This window comes from Condylura cristata, unplaced genomic scaffold, assembly GCF_000260355.1.
Source record: "Condylura cristata isolate star-nosed mole 26May11 unplaced genomic scaffold, ConCri1.0 scaffold00011, whole genome shotgun sequence".
Taxonomy (NCBI): domain Eukaryota; kingdom Metazoa; phylum Chordata; class Mammalia; order Eulipotyphla; family Talpidae; genus Condylura; species Condylura cristata.
In genome coordinates, this window is record NW_004567112.1 from 43,605,642 (window position 1) to 43,624,444 (window position 18,803).

At 37.4% G+C, this 18,803-nt stretch overlaps 1 protein-coding gene across 3 annotated transcripts; it reads right to left on the reverse strand.

The window, feature by feature from the left end:
* Nucleotides 1-2,649: 2,649 nt before the first annotated feature.
* On the reverse strand, nucleotides 2,650-18,463 carry NRBF2 (nuclear receptor binding factor 2). Of its 3 annotated transcripts, XM_004680859.1 has the most exons (4): nucleotides 18,235-18,463; nucleotides 9,065-9,149; nucleotides 5,700-5,740; nucleotides 2,650-4,175 (listed from the first exon to the last, which is right to left on the reverse strand). In XM_004680859.1, the coding sequence occupies exons 1-4, from the start codon at nucleotides 18,262-18,264 to the stop codon at nucleotides 3,465-3,467; spliced, it is 867 nt and encodes a 288-aa protein (XP_004680916.1). In that variant the 5' UTR covers nucleotides 18,265-18,463; the 3' UTR covers nucleotides 2,650-3,464. The 3 variants fall into 3 exon arrangements, with proteins under 3 accessions (XP_004680916.1, XP_012578850.1, XP_012578849.1); XM_012723396.1 differs by lacking the exon at nucleotides 9,065-9,149 and having other exon boundaries at nucleotides 18,235-18,444; XM_012723395.1 differs by lacking the exons at nucleotides 9,065-9,149; nucleotides 18,235-18,463 and adding an exon at nucleotides 8,663-8,766.
* Between the last annotated feature and the right edge of the window lie 340 nt (nucleotides 18,464-18,803).

Here is an 18,803-nt window from a genome sequence, read left to right on the forward strand (position 1 = left end):
TTAGTACAATCTTCACATACTAAGTTCCTTAATAATCAGATTTGTTATTTCAAAACTCTAGAGCTGGACAAGTTTACAATCAAAGCTTTCTAAAACCAGTAAAGCCACAGGGTCAGAAAAAATAGGGTGGTAGGAAGTTGGCACATCTACTGTCATGAGTCGTGTCTCATATCCCATTCTTGAGAAACTAGAACACCAATTAAGCCCATTTAGAGTGAGCTCAAGGCATGTTGTTTTAAAAGAAATACTCTAGAAATTGTAGCTGTGGGAAATTGCTGTTCATCCCTAGCCACTGGAACTTGTCAGGAACTATGCAGGGCATTTTGCATTTTTTTGTCCACATAGCTTTAACATACACTACCTAGACTGCATTTTGTTCCAAGTATTACACTCACATCTTTTCAACTATTGGCAGTCTTGATTCCCTTTTGTCAGAATATTACACCTATGGTTACCTTGTTGCTTGGTGTTGAATACATTTGGGGAGGATTAAGATCAGTGACTGGTTTTTCAATGAAAACTGTCTTAACATTTCAACTAAGTTTCTAACATCTTTATCATCCAACATTAAGTATTAGCATTGCATAATAGCTATGCACATAATTATTCCTGTACAATAATTGCAGATAGGAAATGCTGTTACTTTCTTAAGGAGAAATTCACATGAACCTCTCCCAAATTTCTTCATATTTTAGCATGATCTGATCTTGTCCAAGCTCTAGACATCCTCTGATCTTGCTACTTTCTCCATGAAATTAACACTAGATTCTTCAGTTACAGTGGTCAACAAAATTACCTGGTACCTGTATTTGGATTACACTTATTTTTTTCCCCTATACATATCTACAAGTCACTCGAATGTTCGAATATTTACTAAATAGCACGTGACTTTTTACTAGTGGTACTAAATTTTTGTTAACTAGTCTACTACAACCAATTTTGATAGATAAGAACCAGTTTCTCCCTAACCACTAGGTGGCACTGTTGGTCAGCGTTACTTAACAGGACTTAAGATAAAAATAGACAAATAAAAACAGTTCAGAACTAGGAAAGACCTCTTTTGCTTTGCTTTGCTCCCCATCTAATGAACATATTCATTCAATCTTTTGGGCCTCAATTTGTTCCTTCTGAAATAGGGCCTAAAAGGTCCTAAAATTTATGTCCCCCAATATAAAAACAGAAGATAATGTATTCAACATTCGGAATTGATTTACCTATCCTACTGATGAAATAGTCACATCATTTTGATAATATGCCAGAGATAGAAAATGGCTGTGAAAGTATTTTGGAAATACCTTCTTCATGTATCATCTTATGTATGATTTCCATCTGATGATTATGTGTATCGTGTAAGATTCATAACTACATACTGCTAATCTTCTGAAAGTGAATTCTGTGAAAAGCTGAAAATAACTCACGACCAGGCTTTCTGGCATTGTACCACCACCTACTTAATCTGGATTCAACAGTCAAAGATCACCACTCAGTGAGGAAGGATAAGAACAGCTAAACGTCCAACGCATGCATAGGTAACGTAGTTGCTTAGTGGAAACAAGCTTTTAAATCCTTTTTGGTGTCTTAAGTTAAAGACTTAAAACATATAAAAACCCCAATTAGGACATGGTCCATGCACCAGCAACTAGTTTTCACAACTGCAGAGAAGTATTTTTTGTTTTATCTACCTGGAAGAGAGTGTACTAAAACATGTTACAATGCTATGGTGTAACGGTTAAAAGGCACATGTTCTAGTAACATGTCTCACAAAATGTCAACAATCAAATAGCACAAGTAAGCACTTACTAATTTAGCATGCATGTTTAACATGCATGTGATACAGAAGTGCATGGCATAGGGTCCCGTAAAGTTCATGTTGAACTGCTCAGTCACAAGCTGGAAAGGCTGGAGAAGGTGATAGAAAAGTAGGGGGATTTACAAAATGTGAAAATTTAACAAAGTTCATTTGTTAGAAAGGGCTAGGTTGACAGCTTATTTTTGAAGCAACTTTTTTTTAACTCTGAAGTTTTGTTAAGGGGTTATGGAAGCAAATATTCCGAGTCTGAGATGCAACGCAGTTGGACATTGACTCAACTTAGGGAACTTTTACTTTTAAGAAACTTCTATTTTTGGTTTCATCTGCACTGTAATAAGATGGGTGAAATATTAACTAGTCACTTCATCTCCTATGTCTGTTACTTTCTGCTCATTACTGGACAGCTAAACCTAACCCTACCCTCTCAACCCGAATTGTCCCAGGTCACTTGGGGGGCAGTGTGGTGCTCATTCATGTTTCTGGCCCTCCCACAATTCCACACGGTAAATGAAAGCCATACTTAAACATCCAGTGCCCTGAATCCAAACATTCACTTACATCCTCCTCTTCCCTGTCCCACTACTAGAAGGAAGGATTCTGGCACTGCAGAGAGAACACCAAGGCAGTGTTTCCTAACCTCTGTACTGTTTTGGGATGGCTGTTACACCACATGTGATTGGAAACATTAGAACTTAAAGAACTTGGGTTCTCTTTCACTCTAGTAGGGCAAAGTAAGCTACTGAAGAAAATCTAAATTTGAGCGAGTCTGTTCAAACTCATTCAAAATTTACAACACAACACCACATTATGTGTTTTACTACCAATCACATTCAACAGACATAAAACACAAATTACTTTATTGATTTCTTACAATCAAACATTTCCAACTAGCATTACTTCCACTCATGCATCATTTTAAAAAAGGTTATTTCCTTGGAATTTTTAAATGATGCATTATATAATAAACAAAAAGTTAGAACTTAAAATGCACCCTGATTAATTATGTAAACTGGTAATTTTTTTTTTAAAAAAAGCATAACTAATAATTTGGTTCCTTTCTTCATAAAATGGAAACTTAAATATTTCTCCTGATAGTCTTGAGGTTATCATTACGTTATGAGTAGTGCAAAGTGTGGCACACAGAGTTTCATCTAGAAAGATGTTGTGCACACCTCATTAAACAAAATGTGCATAACAAAATGCATACAGTCAATGCATGATAGAAAGCAGGTTTCAATTACAAGGCAGTTTCTCAGGCCACCGTATTATTTAGGTTTTGCATTATCGTTTATGGCATTATAGATTAATTATACAGAACATACTTTTATGCGTCTATGTGTTTTAACCCTGAAGATAAGAAAAACAATTGCTGCTTGAAAAGCAGCAAAGTCATTTGGTTTGTATCAGGAGAAAGTGAACCTCCAAGAATTTAGTGTCTGCCAAGTCTGGAATCATTAGTCAGTAAATCAGATATGTGACATATTTCACAGTGACTGTTTTCCAAGTCCTGGCAATGCCTTTTCTCCACAGTAAACCAGACAACGAAGCATCTCTGGGATTACCCTTGCCATGTGGTTTTCCCTTTTTGTTTTTCCTTCTGGATTAACTGTATTGTTGTATTCTCCTTTTCTTTCTTCTTCTACAGGCTACCATTTTAATTATTCATAAGTCCTTTTAGGATATCCTCAGAGAGTTCCATAAGGGGAAGTTCTGGAGATGGAAAATCCAAGGGAGGGAGATTGGGTATTGGAATATCCTTGGCTTTCCCAGTATTTGCTGCAAATTTCTGCCAGGTTGAAGAGGCTGTAGCAGTTTCTGAATGTGGTGGCAAGCTCCATAATTCTGACTTTTCTACAAAATCAGCATCTACATCTAGCTCCTTTTCTACCGGACCTTTTAGAAGTCTGGACTTATCTGCCCTTAGTTGTTTGTTTTCTTTCCTTAACCTTTCATTCTCTGCCACAAGGTATTCCACAAGCCTCTTCAAATCTGCAATTTTGGTTGCCTGCTCCTCTATAATGGTTTTATCGTCTTTTGGGGCTTTGCTTCCAATGCATGTCTCTGTTGGTTCACTCTTCTGCTGAAGTAAAAATAGTAGAGTGTCTGGATCCCTGTCAAAGACTCTCTGAATTTCAGGCAGGTGTTTCTCTGTGGAGGAGTTGTACTTCTGAGAAAGAAGGGAACTCTGGCCCTCTGCTTCCTCGGCACAGGGATTGTGAGCTGCCTGGAGCTGGGCGGCTGCATCCTTGTCTGTGTTCTGCTGAGCTTTCAATCTTTCCTCCCGCTGTGCCCTCTTCCACCTCTCCTGGATGAGGAGGAGTTGTTTCATGTGGCTATCCCTTTGCAGTTCCAGTGATAAATGAGCCTATAGAAGCAAAGTACAATTTAACTTCCAAATCCCTTTTCTAACATCTAGTAAATATTACTCTAATATCCTCCTTTTTAAGTGATCTAAGAAACTTATACCAAGTTTGCAATTCAGTAGACCCTCAAAAAGTTTTTGTTTTTTTTTTTTAAATAACTAAGCCTTTCTAGATCAGCTAACATTCATTTTAAACAGCATCATTCTGGAAGTCCCAGGTCCTATTCTAAATCAACATGCTGAATCATGGCATTTTTGAATGTGCCTTATTCCTTGCAATGCCACCATACTTGGCTTAAAATAAGATGACTTCCTTCTTTAAACTTTAATTCTGCAATTAAATAGTTCTGTCAACAGGATATTCAGAACATTCAGTGAACAACTGTATTATGTGTCTTAATAAGCAGTTCTAGACTACAACTTCTAGATTCACTTCATTCTGAGTGCTGGGTCTTCCCTGACTTGTCACTGATAGCCCTTTATAGAAAAATTTCCTAATTCAGTTAGACAAATATTTACCAAGATCTCCAATGTACTTGCACTTTCATAATTAGAAACCATCTTTGGATATAGAAAATTTAAAAACCTAAACAGGCCCTTTGCAAACAGGACAATTAAAAGTCACCAAGGAAACAAATTTTGCTTAGGAAATCAGGAAAAGACAAGTGGGGAACCATTCTGACTTCAATTATCTTTGACAAGTAAAGGAAGTTCAAAGGATTTCCACCTGGCTAGGCTGGTGTAACTACTTTGAGCTCACAGTCAAATAAACTAATGATCAGGAAAGACCCATTCTCTAAATGGGATCTCCAAAGGGGTTTCATTTTTAGCAATCTGAAATCTGTAACCACTAGAGAAAAGATATGTCTGCCTGCCTTGCCACAAATAGTTCTTTAGTTTCCCATTATTACGTATTCTTGACCATTTAATATACAGTATATCTGACTTATTAACTGCTTCTTAGAAACTGTGACCTTAGGTGAAATGTGTATAAAATGAAACCTGTTTTACCTCTAACTCATTGAAAAACCTAGTTCCTACACACATTTCTGGTCACAAAAACATCATCAAACTTCTAAATTAAGACCTAAAACACTTTTAATAATAACTTGTGTTCATACATTTTCCAACCCATTTATTCCAGTTTAGGGTTGCTGGGGCCATAACCTTCACCCTGGCCAACACAGGACACCCTCTCTCCACCCCCAACACCCATACACACTCACTCAAACTGGGACAATTTAGATGAATGAATTTAATGTGCACATATGTGGGATGCAGAAGGAAACTGAAGTACCTGGAGAAAACTCAGAGATGGGAGAACAGGCAAACTCTGCAGAGAATGGGCCTGACTGAAATCACCTTTCTTCCTCACCAGTGTTGTAACAAAATGACATAATTGGAAGAACTGCTGTTTCTTCTGACTAGTGCTTTAGGAGGGGCACCATGCTAAATTTTATACATGATGTAAGTATTCATAAGGAAATATTTCTAACCCTTGTTGTAAATGTTGACGAAGTGTCTCACCTGCTCAGACTGGGTCAGCTTCATGGCTTCAGAAAGATATGCTAGTTAAAAAAAAAAAAAAATCTGAGTGTCATTTTTGTAATTAACAGGTTAGAAGAAGAGTTTCATACTCTTCATATGACAAAGAGAACTGGTCTTATAAGCAATTCTGCTGTAGTTATCCTGTTCCTGAAAAGAAGGTAGAGATTTTTTTTTAAAAAGGAGACTAGAGGATTAAAATTAAATAAGAACCTATCAAAACCACCATTATCATCATATGCTCACACATATCAAGAGATTACTAATCACTTTTTTACCCATAAGAATATCTAAACTATATAAGTTAGCCTCCCATAAAAGTGCTTTATTTGAATTATTTCAGAGCTATGCTATCAGCCTACCACCATTAGGTAGTTAAAAGCCCTGAGCACCTATATGACATATTCATTATAATTAAGGACAACACGTTATTTATGAAGACCACAAATGACCAATAGCTAATGAAACTCTGATTGTAATATGAGTTCTTGGGTAATGAATCTATTTGAATTTAAGTGCTCACTGTAAACATCCAAAATTTTCCTCTTTCGAGCTGACTGCTGGAAAGCTTAAGGCAACATCTTTACCAAATGTGCAAGAACTCATGGTATGTTTTGTCAACTATATTCCCAATCTTTCCCCATTCCACCTTCTACAGAATTCTTTATCTATGCATATAAAATTATCTATTTTATTGTACTCCTCTCCTGACTAGAACAAGATGGGTATAAATAACATATTTTGCACAATTATCTCAGCTTACTAAAGACTTTAGCATCTCCTATTCATGCCTTAGGTTCCGTTTTGCAGATACTAGAAGACACTGCTTTGTCTTGTCTTAGTGCAAATAGTTAAATGATTTTCTAAATTCACGACTCAGAACTAACTATTGTCTGCCAGATCCTATCCTAGTCCTTTACCAGATTAAATGGATGCTCCCTCCCCAACAGAAAACCTGATATATAGAGGTAGATAGATATATATAGATATATCGATCTATATATATATATATATCCTTTGCTCCAGCCAAACTTAATTTTTTTCCCCATGAACTTTTTCTTGTCTTTTATTTTTATTAAATCTGTATAGCTGCATATAGACTACCTTTCCTCTATTCATGTTTAATTCTGTTGAGACATTAGCTCTGTATACAGCCTGGATGAATTTTCCTAGACATTCTTCCTATTCAGTGTAAGAACTATAGTTTGCTTAAGTCCAGTATCTTAAACAATAGTTTCACAAAACCAAGCTTAAACCACCTGGAATGTCTCCCTCCATAGAATCTTAAAATTAACATGACAAAAAGGAGATCCAAGGATAGTAAGTTCCCAAGTACAAAGAACTCAAAAAGACCCACAGAGTGGCATTTATTTCTGACATCTGAAGTTAAAAAGTAGGCCTTTTAAAAGTTGTTTTAAAAGAAAAAAAAATTAATCAGATTACATACTCATGGACTTGCTTCACAGACTGATCAAATAGGATCAAATGCCTACCCAAGATAAACATTTAGAAAAGTCATACTTCTCTCCAAAAAAAAAAACTAACAGTTCTGGTCAAAATTAACTAATTATGACAAGCTAATATTTAAAGTAGGTAATGATGGGAGGGAAACTAATGCAATCTAAAGAATCTATTACTTAAAAGAAAAAGACATTATTACTAGAGTCTCATGAATCTGTTAAACATAAAAGTATGTTTGCGTACATACATACCAACTACTGCCTCAGAATAACAAAAAGTGATCTATTTGGAAACATTTTCACACCACTGTAATTTCATGGGAAGGAATAAGTTAAAATTTGGTCTCAGTCAACTATACACATTCTGAGGGCAGCTCATCTGAAACTTTGCATTCTAAACATTGTCATTGTCTAATAACTTCGCCAATTAAGCTTTTGTTCTTTTAGCTGTCCTGAAAGAAATGACATCCACTTAGGAAAAAGGACTGTAAGAGACTGGATCAAAGAGAATTACACCAACCTAATAATACCTGCTAAATCCTGAGTGGTGAGGAGTGGGTTATGGTTAAACACATTAACTTCTAAGTTTTCAAATAATGACAGGATGTACATTAGGAATGAGAAACTTTTTGCCCTTTTATATATTCAGAAGATCCTTCTACTCAGCTTACCAATTATACTGGTCACTTTTAACATGGGTATATATGTGTAACCATGAGCACTCTGGATTAAGTATCTTTTTACTGTAATACTCATCTATAGCATGGTTTTCCTAAATAGTACAGGAATTGTCCGTATAGTGACTACAAATTTAATAGTAACTCACTGTTAATGAAAGATTTTTTAAAGAGCATTAATTCCCAAGTTTAATGTAGTATAAAGCTCCCATAAAACCCACCAGAAAAATAGATTTATGGAGTACACACATGCAGCCCTCCATTGAAGAGGTACACTTCAGTGCAACTCTATAAAGACTTAAAATTTTCTTTAAAAATCACTGATATAGAGGATTTATCCAGTGCCCATTGTGTGGTCTATATTTCAACAAAGGAGCAGCAGACTGTCAGGTAGTAAAATCGGCTCTGATCATCAACAGTACCTTCATTTAGCAGGAAGACTATAGGATTTGCTCTAAGAAAGGTGACCAGCATTTATTCTGGATATAGCATAAAATACCCCTTCCTGAAAACTTTTAGGTTTGTTAGCAGACAGAAATTAGTCTACTGAAAATAGACCCCAAAGAACTATTTCTCTGGTCAGCATATGCCAGGATTTATGACTGACTGGCTGGCATAAAATTAGGAGTTTGCTTAGAAGGCAATAACCTAAATATCATAGCTAAAGAATCCTATCATCAACATGGTACTTCAGATAGTAATATGAACCCATCTAAAGTCTTTCCTATGATCTTTCCCTAGGTTCTTTGCTGAAAGTGATAATATTAGAAATTCAATAAAAGGAATTGGTTAGAATTAAATTACTTACTAGTTTCAGAACCCAAAATGAAATTTGAAATCCAGAACACCTTTTCTGAAACGACTAAGATGAAATTGGCTGTCATTTTGCATTCAGCTTCTATCTGCAGGGATCTTCAAGCTCAAAAAGCTGTGTACAAAAATCAATTAACAATATAGCACATGCTATCACCATGATTTAGAAAGATCACGATAGGATAAACTGGGAACCCACAAACTCACATGGGAGTAATCCACTCCAATGTTTCAGGAGGTCAAAACAACTTTGTATATGCACAGTAACAACAAATCATGACTAGCATGACTTTCATTCTAAATAAAGTATTGAAAGATACTGGAGAAAAGAAATTCCCCACCAGGTTCTGATTCAGTGTTTCTTATTTAAAAAAAAAAAAAACAAAAAAAAACTCACCTGCAGCCTTTTTGTGGCAAGAAATAGCCTCTTCGTATTTCCCTGAGGCTAATAAACGATCTGCTCGTCTGCTCTGTTGATGAGCCTGTAAGACAAACATTACTAAATTCCCTGAATCATAAAAAAAAAAAAGACTTGAAGTAAACATTAGGAAGTAACGTTGTCTGCTGCCATACATCAAACCAACACAGCTCTATCTATCATATAAGTAATGAGTGAGGTCCTTGAACTATAATATCTGAAAGGACTGACAATTTCTCTCAACTCTAATGATAAACTACTTTGAAGTTATTAACACCAGGCACTTAACTCCAGCCAGTGACCAAAATTCTTCCATTTTTCACAAATTAAACAAGTTACAATCACAGAATGTCATTTAAAAATAGTGATCTAGTTAGTATTTTCTCAATTTGCAACAAGCCTCTTCACCTTTGCTCAGTTTAAAAAGTATAATGGAAGTATTACTGATCACATAGCAAAATTCCCTGAATGGCAAAACTATCACCATTCACAGATGACATAAAATACATCAAAAACCCTAAAGACCCCATTAAATATCTACTAGAATAAATGAATACATTAAAGTGGCAGAATACAGAATTGATAAGCATTCAAAATCGGTTGCATTTCTATATGCAAACAATTAGTATTAAGACATTAAGAAAACAATTCCATTTGCAAGTGCATCAAAAAGAACAAAATTCCTAGGAATATAACAAAGTTTAAGTAGGTATAAGACCATACATTTTTACAGTGTTAAAAGAATTGGAAGATACACAGAAATGGAAAATATTTTGTTTTTATAGATAGGAAGAAAACAATACACAGAGTCAACGTAATACCTATCAAAATCCCAAAGGTTATTTTTCAAGGAAACAGAACAAACATTAAAATGTGTATGGAGCCATAGAAAACACACAGAACCAAAGAAATCCTGAAGAAAATATTATACTCCTTGCTTTGAATTATACTACAAAGTGATAGTAATCAAAAGAGTATGGAGTAAGAGAAACAAAGAACAATGGAACAGAATTGAGAGCCTTGAGATAAACCCACATAAATATGGACAGTTAATTAAGGACAAAGAAGCCAGGAGCATGCAATGAAAGGAAACAAATGGTATTAGAAAAACTAAACGGTCATGGGCAAGGGAAAAAAAAACAACTTTTTTTTTTTTTAACAGAGACAAAGAGCACTATTAAAACAATACACAGGATTCCTCTGGTGACCTGGGGTTAAGACTCAATTCTATCACTGGTAAGGTCTGAATTTGATCCCCAGCCAAGGGAACTGATTCCCCCAACCCCTGCCATGGTGCAGCAGTCCTCTTCTATCTCACCCACACTTTCTGGTGAATCCTCTCATCCCTCACACCTCTGCCTACACCCCAGTTCTTGTATGCATAAATAAAATAAACCCTCAAAAAACCTTAAGAAAATATATTAAAAACTTGTATGTTGCCCTCCCTGGTGGCACAATGCGTTAAAGCACAACACTGTGAAGCTATCTGCAGCCACTGAACACAGTTCGATCCCCAGTCAGGGAGGTGACCCACGTGGTGCAGCAGACTTCTCCCGTCTCACCCACTGCTCCCCTTAGCAGTGTGTTTTAGTACATCTACCTGTTCTGCTTCCAGCTCTGTCTCTGGTAAATTTTCTCACCACCACCACCCCCCACCACCCCTCTGGCCTGTACCTCAGTTCTTGTGTACATAAATAAATAAATCTTAAAAAGAAAAAAAATTTGTATGTAAGACCTGAAACCACAAAATATACAGAAAGAAAGGATAGGCAATATGCTCATTGACATCAACTTCAGATGTTTTGGCAAGAGAACGAAAAGCAAAAATAATAGGACTATGTCAAACTAAAACACTTCTGTACAGCAAAGGAAATCCCCCAAACAAAAAGGCAACTTATAGATTTGTAGAAGATAACTGAATATCATACATCCAATAGGAGTTAATAGTCAAAAATGTAAAAAAAAAAACCTCTTATAATCCAACAGAAGAAAAATCCAATTAAAAAAAAGGGGCAGAAGATTTTGATAAACAACTCTCTAAAAATATAATAATGGCCAATGGGAAAAAAATGCTCTATATCACTTCTTATTAGGAAATGCAAAGCCAAAAATAAATTTGCCAAAAAATAAAAACAGTAATTCAAAGTCACTTCACAATAACAACTTCACATTGTAACAATAGCTATTATCAAAAGATTGGAAATAAGTATTGACAAGGTTGTGGAGGGCGAAAAAGGAATTTTTTAAAAAAGATTTATTTATGCATACAGAACTGGGGTACAAGACAGAGGTGCAGGGGCGATGAGAAGCAGGCTGGTCAGGATGGGTCTCCCATGCCATGTGACTCACTTCTGGGATCAGGGTCAGGGATGGAACTTGCATTGAAGTGGCTGCATCTATCCTGCAGTGCTGTGGCCTAACCTGTTGCGCCACCAGGGAGGTCCAAAAAAAAAAAAACTCTTACACATGGTTGGTGCAAATGTAAACTGGTACAGACTACTGAAAACAGTACATAATACCCTCAAAACGTTAAAAAAAAAAAAAAAAAGGAAATAGTATGTGATCTAGCAACTCTACTTCTATTTATCTGAAGAATATGAAAGCATTAATTAAAATGATATAATCTTAGTGGCACTATGTACAATAGTGCCAACACAAGAAACAACCTACATGTCCGTGGGCCAATGACTGAAGAAGCTGTGACAGGTATACTTAATGAAATACTCAGCTATTTCTAAAAAGATGAAATTATGCCTTTTTGACAACATGTACCAGATGATTATGCTAAGTTAGAAAGTGAAAGACAAACACAGATTGTTACACTCATAGTGGAATATAAATAAACAAAGCAAAAAAAAAAAAATGCTAAAGCTTGAGAACAAAATGGTGGATACCAAAGGAGGAAGGAAGGTGAAAGGAATGCATCAATTCCTTATGAGGTCCTGATACCTTATCATTTGAGTATGGAGCTTTCATATTACAATCTCACATTCAAGTACTTTCTAGCATTTAGGATTTACAGTGAATTGACTTAATTTTAAGAATCTCAAAAGTTTTCAGTTGTGCGGATTTCTGATCCAGCTTAGATGTAGTAGCTGGCATTGGCTTATTCTCCAGCTACTAACAATGGCAAAGTTTAACAAGACATAAACAACAATTTACAGATACTGAACAACAACCAAAAAACCCAGAAACCTGTATTTTCAAGACAAAGAAAATGCCAAAAGCTGAGATTGCATTAATCCCAGCTTCCTTTCTGAGAGTATTTTCTAAAATGGAGTGTGGGAAAATAGAGCCCAAGCAGAAGGCAGCACTTTACTAGGCCCTAGGAGAGGCATTAGAGCTAAAAAGTTGGAATTTGAGATGGGGAGGTGGGGAGGAGACTAGAAGTTAACTATAGTGAAGAAACCCTAAAAATATACCTTTAAAAATTCTCTTAGGTCCTTGACCATCGCCCAGTTCCCCTGCATCCAATCCATGCAGGGCACAATTCTAGGAGACAGAGCAGAAGCTGTAAGCAAAGAGTTCAAAAGCCACATGGTGCTGTCGAGATAGGTTGCAGTTTGGATCTAGAAAGAATATAGTAGCCTTGGTGAACTCCTGGGATTTCAGGTGGGACCCCAGAAAGACCAGCCTTGGGAGTCAGGACCATAATCTAGTCATTGTGGGGAAAACTAAAATGGATCAAGATTAATAAGCCTTAACCAAGCCTAGATCAAGATGATCTGCCAGTATTTTAACTGTCAAACTCAGCACTCTTAAGAGGAAGATAACAAATTCACTCTGTTACTTACATCATTCACAATGTGTGATCTCACATATGAAGAAAAGGTGACTGATAATAAAAAGACAACAAAATCTGGCCCAGAGATAACTCATATATTGGGATTAACAGCATGAATAAAAATGACTGCTTAAACAAACAAACAAAAGACTACAGATTTAAAACTAGAAATACAGGGAAAAGTTCCCTAACACAAGGAATTTTGTCCTACTCATTGCTGGGTCTTTGAGGATCAGAATAATGTCTGACACATAGTAGTTACCTATAATACTTGTTAAAGAGATGAAAGAATGGTTAACGAGATAGAACAGGAGTCACAATTCCTGTGAAAGAGTGCCGCTTTTTTATACTACTTTGTCTGCACCTAAAAAGCCTTTTCTGCTGGATATCCAACTTGAGAGTATCAAGTATTGACCGTTCCGAGTAGTTAAAAGTAGTGTGACAATCAGGAGTTAGCCAGGGTCTACAAAGTCTGCAAGGAGGAAGAAAGCAGTCAAGAGGCAAGAGAAGGAGAATCTGACTCATCTTTGTGCCTTAGGTCCCCTATGGCTTTAGATACACCCACATTATACCCCTGCTCTCCCTGTTACCTTTCTTCCAAAATAAGTTACCCCACTTTACCAAAAGAATATTTAAATTGGACTTGAATTTCTATCACCTGCAACCAACAAAAATCCTGGCAATTAGATTACTAACTTCTCTCACTATTTCAAAGCATTTCTACTTCTTACGTCTGTTTTATTTACAAATATAGATTTGATATTGCCTTCTTTCTCACAGGAAAGCAATACTACCTCCCATTACTTTCCATTTATCTTTACACCCCTGGGGAAAACAATATGTAAAGATTAAAAGAAAAGGAACACCAAACACAATACCAAATAGGTGGCAGAGGAGAATATATTCCTAAAGCTTGTGGTAGGCTCTTCAGTGGATTTGCAGCAAGGGAGAAAACTTGTTCACTCTCCCTTCCCCGATTAGGTCGCTTAGGAGTCTCCTATAAGCAATTGATTGTTTAATCAGTGTAATATAATCATACCAAAGGTAACTGTTCAAGTATTACACAAGTCCAAGAAGATCTATTTTCGATTTTAAAGCGTAGGATCAATTTCTCCCACACAGAGTGCTGCTTTTTTTTCATCCTCAAGTTTAAGTTTATTTTGTTTTCAGAATGGCTATGAAGACAGATTATAAGACACAATTCACCAGTGATTTGGAAAATCAATTCAGTGTCACAAACAGCACTTTAAAAAAATCTCAGAATAGACATGAGTGTATCATATATAGCAGGAAGTTTGTTTTAAATTTTTAGTTACTTTGGGTGAAATTCTGAGGATACCTGCATCTTGCACAATTCTAGGAGGCACTTTCCATAAGGTAGCAGTTCTGCAGTTTACACATTATGTATGCATATACTGGTCATAATGTAAAATTTCTCATTGTGGATCAATCAAAACAAATAGGCAAATACTGATCTAATAGAGCAATATTTTATTTGTAATCTTGCTTTCAAATCCCACAAGCCCCACTTACACTACATTTCAATGTCTTCCCCTGTAAAATTAGATAATACAGAAATATCTTACATAGCTGCCAAGAGGACAAAATAAATAATATATGTAAAGTGCCCAATGGCAGGCCCAGCACTTAGTAATTGTTGAATCATCTTAAGTGTTCTACCACCTTTCACCAGAGTGATTCCACTAAGCCCAGGCACTCTTGTGACACAGGTTAGATTTTTCTTGGAAGTTTTCAGGGTAACAAAGAAATGTTCCACGCAGCCTTCTCTTATTAACCTTAAAGATCATAGTGACAATATAATTAGCATAAGATTGTTAAAAGATATCAGGTATATACTATATAATTCTTTGCACCATGTTATCCGATTCCTTTTCTTAGATGAGAAGAATTACCACTCAGGAGGGGCACTCAGTAATTATACATTTTCAGCACACTTAAGGGTAAAACCCTTAAAATAGAATACAATTTTAGTCATGTAGTCAAAGGAGCCCTATCCTTAAGCATTTGGAGAATAGGTAAGCAAAAATAAAGCAACTGTCATGAATAAATTAAGGTCTCACATCAGCCCAAACAGGCTGCAGACAAACATAAGGTCTAGAAATTCTCACACAAATTTTGACATTTGCTACCTACACTCACATTGTCAAAATTAAATCTACTGATGGCCCCCTTGGTAGTGCAGGGATTAAGTCTCAAAGCTATCAAGCTAAGGCCAGCCACTTGCAGCGCATCAGGTCTATCCCTTGCCAGGGAGCTAACCACTAGACATAAAAGACCTTTCCTGTTTAGCCCACTGCTCCCTTCAGCAGTGTATTTCAGTAGATACAGCTGTTCTCCCCACTCTGTCTCTGGTGAATCCTCTCACCCCATGCACCTCTGGCTTGTACCCCAGTTCTTCTATGCATACATAAATAAAAATAAATCTTTAAAAAAATCGTAAGAAAAAAGATCAGCCTTGTGGTTACCAGAAGAGGGGGAAGAGGCAGCAAATAAAGTCAAACTTCCAGTTACAGGATTAGTACTAGAGTTAGTATAATTAGTACAACATGATGACTGTATATACATTACTGTGTGGTATAAAGGTTAAGACAGCAAATCCTAAGAGTTATCATAACAAGAGTTATCATTTTCCTTTTATTGTATTTATATAAGATGGATGTTAGACAAATCTATAGTGGTTATTGTTTCACAATATATATAAAGCAAGCCATCATGCCATATACCTTACACTTATACAATGATTGACATATAACAATGTATCTAAATACAACTGGAAAAAAAATTCACTGTGAGGAAATGAGGCTTCAGGTCTTTATTCCAAACCAAACAAAGCAATAAATACTAGACCAAAAGCCCTAAATGTTGACACCAACTCTACAGTTCTATATGTATAAGGATCATACTAAAATAAAAATGATGAGTACATTAACAAAGAAACAGTTCTACAAAGAGGTGATATGGGTTAGCTCAACTGGTTAGAGCATGATGCTTAACAGGAAGAGGTGATAACACAACAAAGTACACTCAAAGTACACTGCTGAGGTGCTGAAGTTGTGTGGGGGGTGAAGGGCAGGTGCTGTCAAACTTGTGCTGAGGCCACCACGGTTTGGCTTAGCTTCCCAGTGCAGAGCTCCAACCCCCTGTGCCACCAGGGAGAGCCCAAAATCCTTAATTTCTTTCAATCTAGACTTATTTATATGTAAAATTGGAAAGTAGCTCTTACTAAATCCCAAGGATGTTCTGAGAATGCATAATAATGTATCTAAGAACTGTCATAAGTCATTATGCATTAAATTTGGACTATACCATGATGCACTACAAAAAGCTTGTACATACTATAATTCTCAAAGGCATTCTTTAAGTCATTGTACTGAGGACTATATTTCATGTTAACTCAATTTAAGCTGGCTGTTACATAAAAGAATATGACAGTTTTCAAAAACCCAATCTTTTAAAACAGTGACAATAAATTCAGAAGTCTGTCACTGACTGGAATTTAACAATTAAAAAGATTCAAGTAAATGTTAACCTCTGTCCCAAACCAATCAAACTGCTCAGGTCGTTAGCATTTCAAATGACTTAAAGAGTTCAAGATGCCAAATTTCTGACACTTGTTCACATAAATTTGGTTAGTGGATAATGAATGGTCTTATGCTAGCCTGCTTAACAGACTCTTCAAATTTTTCCATCATAAAAAAGATCTGTCCTAAACTGGTTTATTCTGCTCCACCACCTACAACTGTCATCCAGTTCCAATCTTCTCATAAGCTACCACACTAGTGGGACAGTTGGCTGGATACTCTGCAGCCTGAAGCCAAATAAAGTGAAGCTAACTGGAACTGAACCAATGGTCATTTAACAAGGACACTTGAACTCTGGAGCACTTTGTAAACTGCTGTTTATTTCTAATAATATGCCTGTGAAATTTCAGTATTGACTCATCCGATATTTTTCATTACAACTATATGTCACCTTAAAAATAAGAAAAGCGCAAGGCATTTCCCTGCTTCTTAAAAATTCACAAATATGGACTAATTCTTTAAAAATAAACAGCCCTTACCAAAGGGGAGAGGGCTCAACTTAGAAAAATGGAAGAAACTTCCTATAGCAATTAACCTTGCACCATAGTTTTAGGTCCGAGAATCTTATTTTTTCAGACTCAACAAGTACAAACCTTTACATGTCAGATTTTAAATTAATGATTTATGGTATGGTTATAATAGCTAACTTTTACATTGTACTCTGTATCAAGTACCAATAGCCTAAGCATTTCATATCTATTTTCTCCCTTTAATCCTCACAACAAACCAGAGATCAGCTAAAGTGTCCAAGGTCACACAGCTATTAAATGACAAAAGCCAAAATCCAAGCAGTCTAGTTAGCTTCACAGCCTAAACAATTAACTTTTACTGCTTCTCGACAGAATGGATTCAATCTAGTCTAGAGCTCTTTGACCACTAAAGGTCAGAATTCCAAACTAAAAAACTAACCACACATCCTTTTTTCCAATCCCACCTTCGCAACTGAACTGCAAACCTGTGAGACTCAAGTTTCTCCTGTCTGCAAGTTTAAGTAATACAACGTTTGTATCCAAAACAGGCAACCTTTATGGAAAACCAAAGAAAGCTATAGCCCGTCAGAACTCAGGTTTCCCGTTGTTTTTATCACAACACCTGAAATGCCTAAAAACGTAAGCGTAGACGCCATCACCACTTTTTCTGAGTAAATAAAAAATCATGTTTTTCGTAACTAAAATTATGAAACTGAACTAAAAAAGGCGAGTCGTTATTTTTTCCAACTGCCTCTAACTTATTCGTGCAGAGATAATCAGTGTATGCATAAGAAAGTATGCAACAACTTTGGGGGGAAACGAGGGAATGTTACTCCATCTCTCCAGAGTGGGGAGGTTCAGATTTCAGGCCCTCTGTGTTGGAAGTTATAACCCATAATACAATCCGTTTTTGCCCAGACCGGCTTTGGTCTCTCCCCAAGCTGCAAGAAGGTGGCTACGTGGCGCACGGAAGCATTTCCTCCCGCCCGGAGAGGAGGTGGCAGCCCCGACTGGTGGGAGCCCCTAGCTCAGTAATCTGCAACAGGGGGCGCCCGGAGGAGGCGGGAAGTGGGATACAGGAGCTTCCCGTGAACCTCCCCCCCCCCCACCCTGGGGGGTAATGATTGGGACTGCCAGCCCGGAGCGGCTGTAGGGCCAGGAGTGCCAGAGGCCCGGCCTTTGAGAACACACAAGCCAAACCCCACTGGAGGGTCAGCGGCAAGCCAGGGCCACCACAGGACTCCTGAGGCAAAGGCGCCCGACGGTGAACGGTACCCTCTGTGGGCCACTCACCAGGTTGAGAGGTCCTTCCATTACTTCCATAGACCCCGGGGCAAGCGGCGGCCTGAGGAAGGGGAGCGAGGGCGCCGGGGCACATGGAGGGGTACAGCTGGGGAGCGCAACGCACGGGCGGAGACGGCTGCTACTCTCTGCGCCCGGGGAGACAGCGACGCGCGCTGAGGCAGCAACAACCTCACCACTTCCTCCTCAGGCGCTGCGCCGCGGTCCCGCCCCCTGCGCCGCAAACACGCACGCGTCGCGTCATGACGTCACACGCGGCTGGTTCAAGGTGGGTGTGAGGACGAACGAGTGGGAAGAACTCAAGGAGGCGGGACACCGAGTGACGTCAATTTCTCGCGATAGGTGTAGCTTCAGCTTCTTGAAGGCTCCCCTGACGTCACCTGAAGAGTTGCAGACTTGTTAGAACTTAGGTAAAATGGCTGACTTTTGTTGTTCCCTCTTGTTGCCTTCCAGTATGACTTTTCCCAAATTCCCTCTGATTACATCCTTTCCTGCTCTCCTGTTCCCACCTTTGTTGCCTCTGATCTATATTTTTCAAAATGTAAATTTGAACAGTGCTA

Excerpts from the sequence above, each read along its gene's own strand:
- NRBF2 (XM_004680859.1), bottom strand. The coding sequence starts at position 18,264 with ATGGAAGTAATGGAAGGACCTCTCAACCTG. Across the intron at positions 9,150-18,234 it reads TGGAAGGACCTCTCAACCTG|GCTCATCAACAGAGCAGACG; the intron begins GTGAGTGGCCCA and ends TTTGTCTTACAG. Across the intron at positions 5,741-9,064 it reads TTGCCACAAAAAGGCTGCAG|CATATCTTTCTGAAGCCATG; the intron begins GTGAGTTTTTTT and ends TTTTTTAACTAG.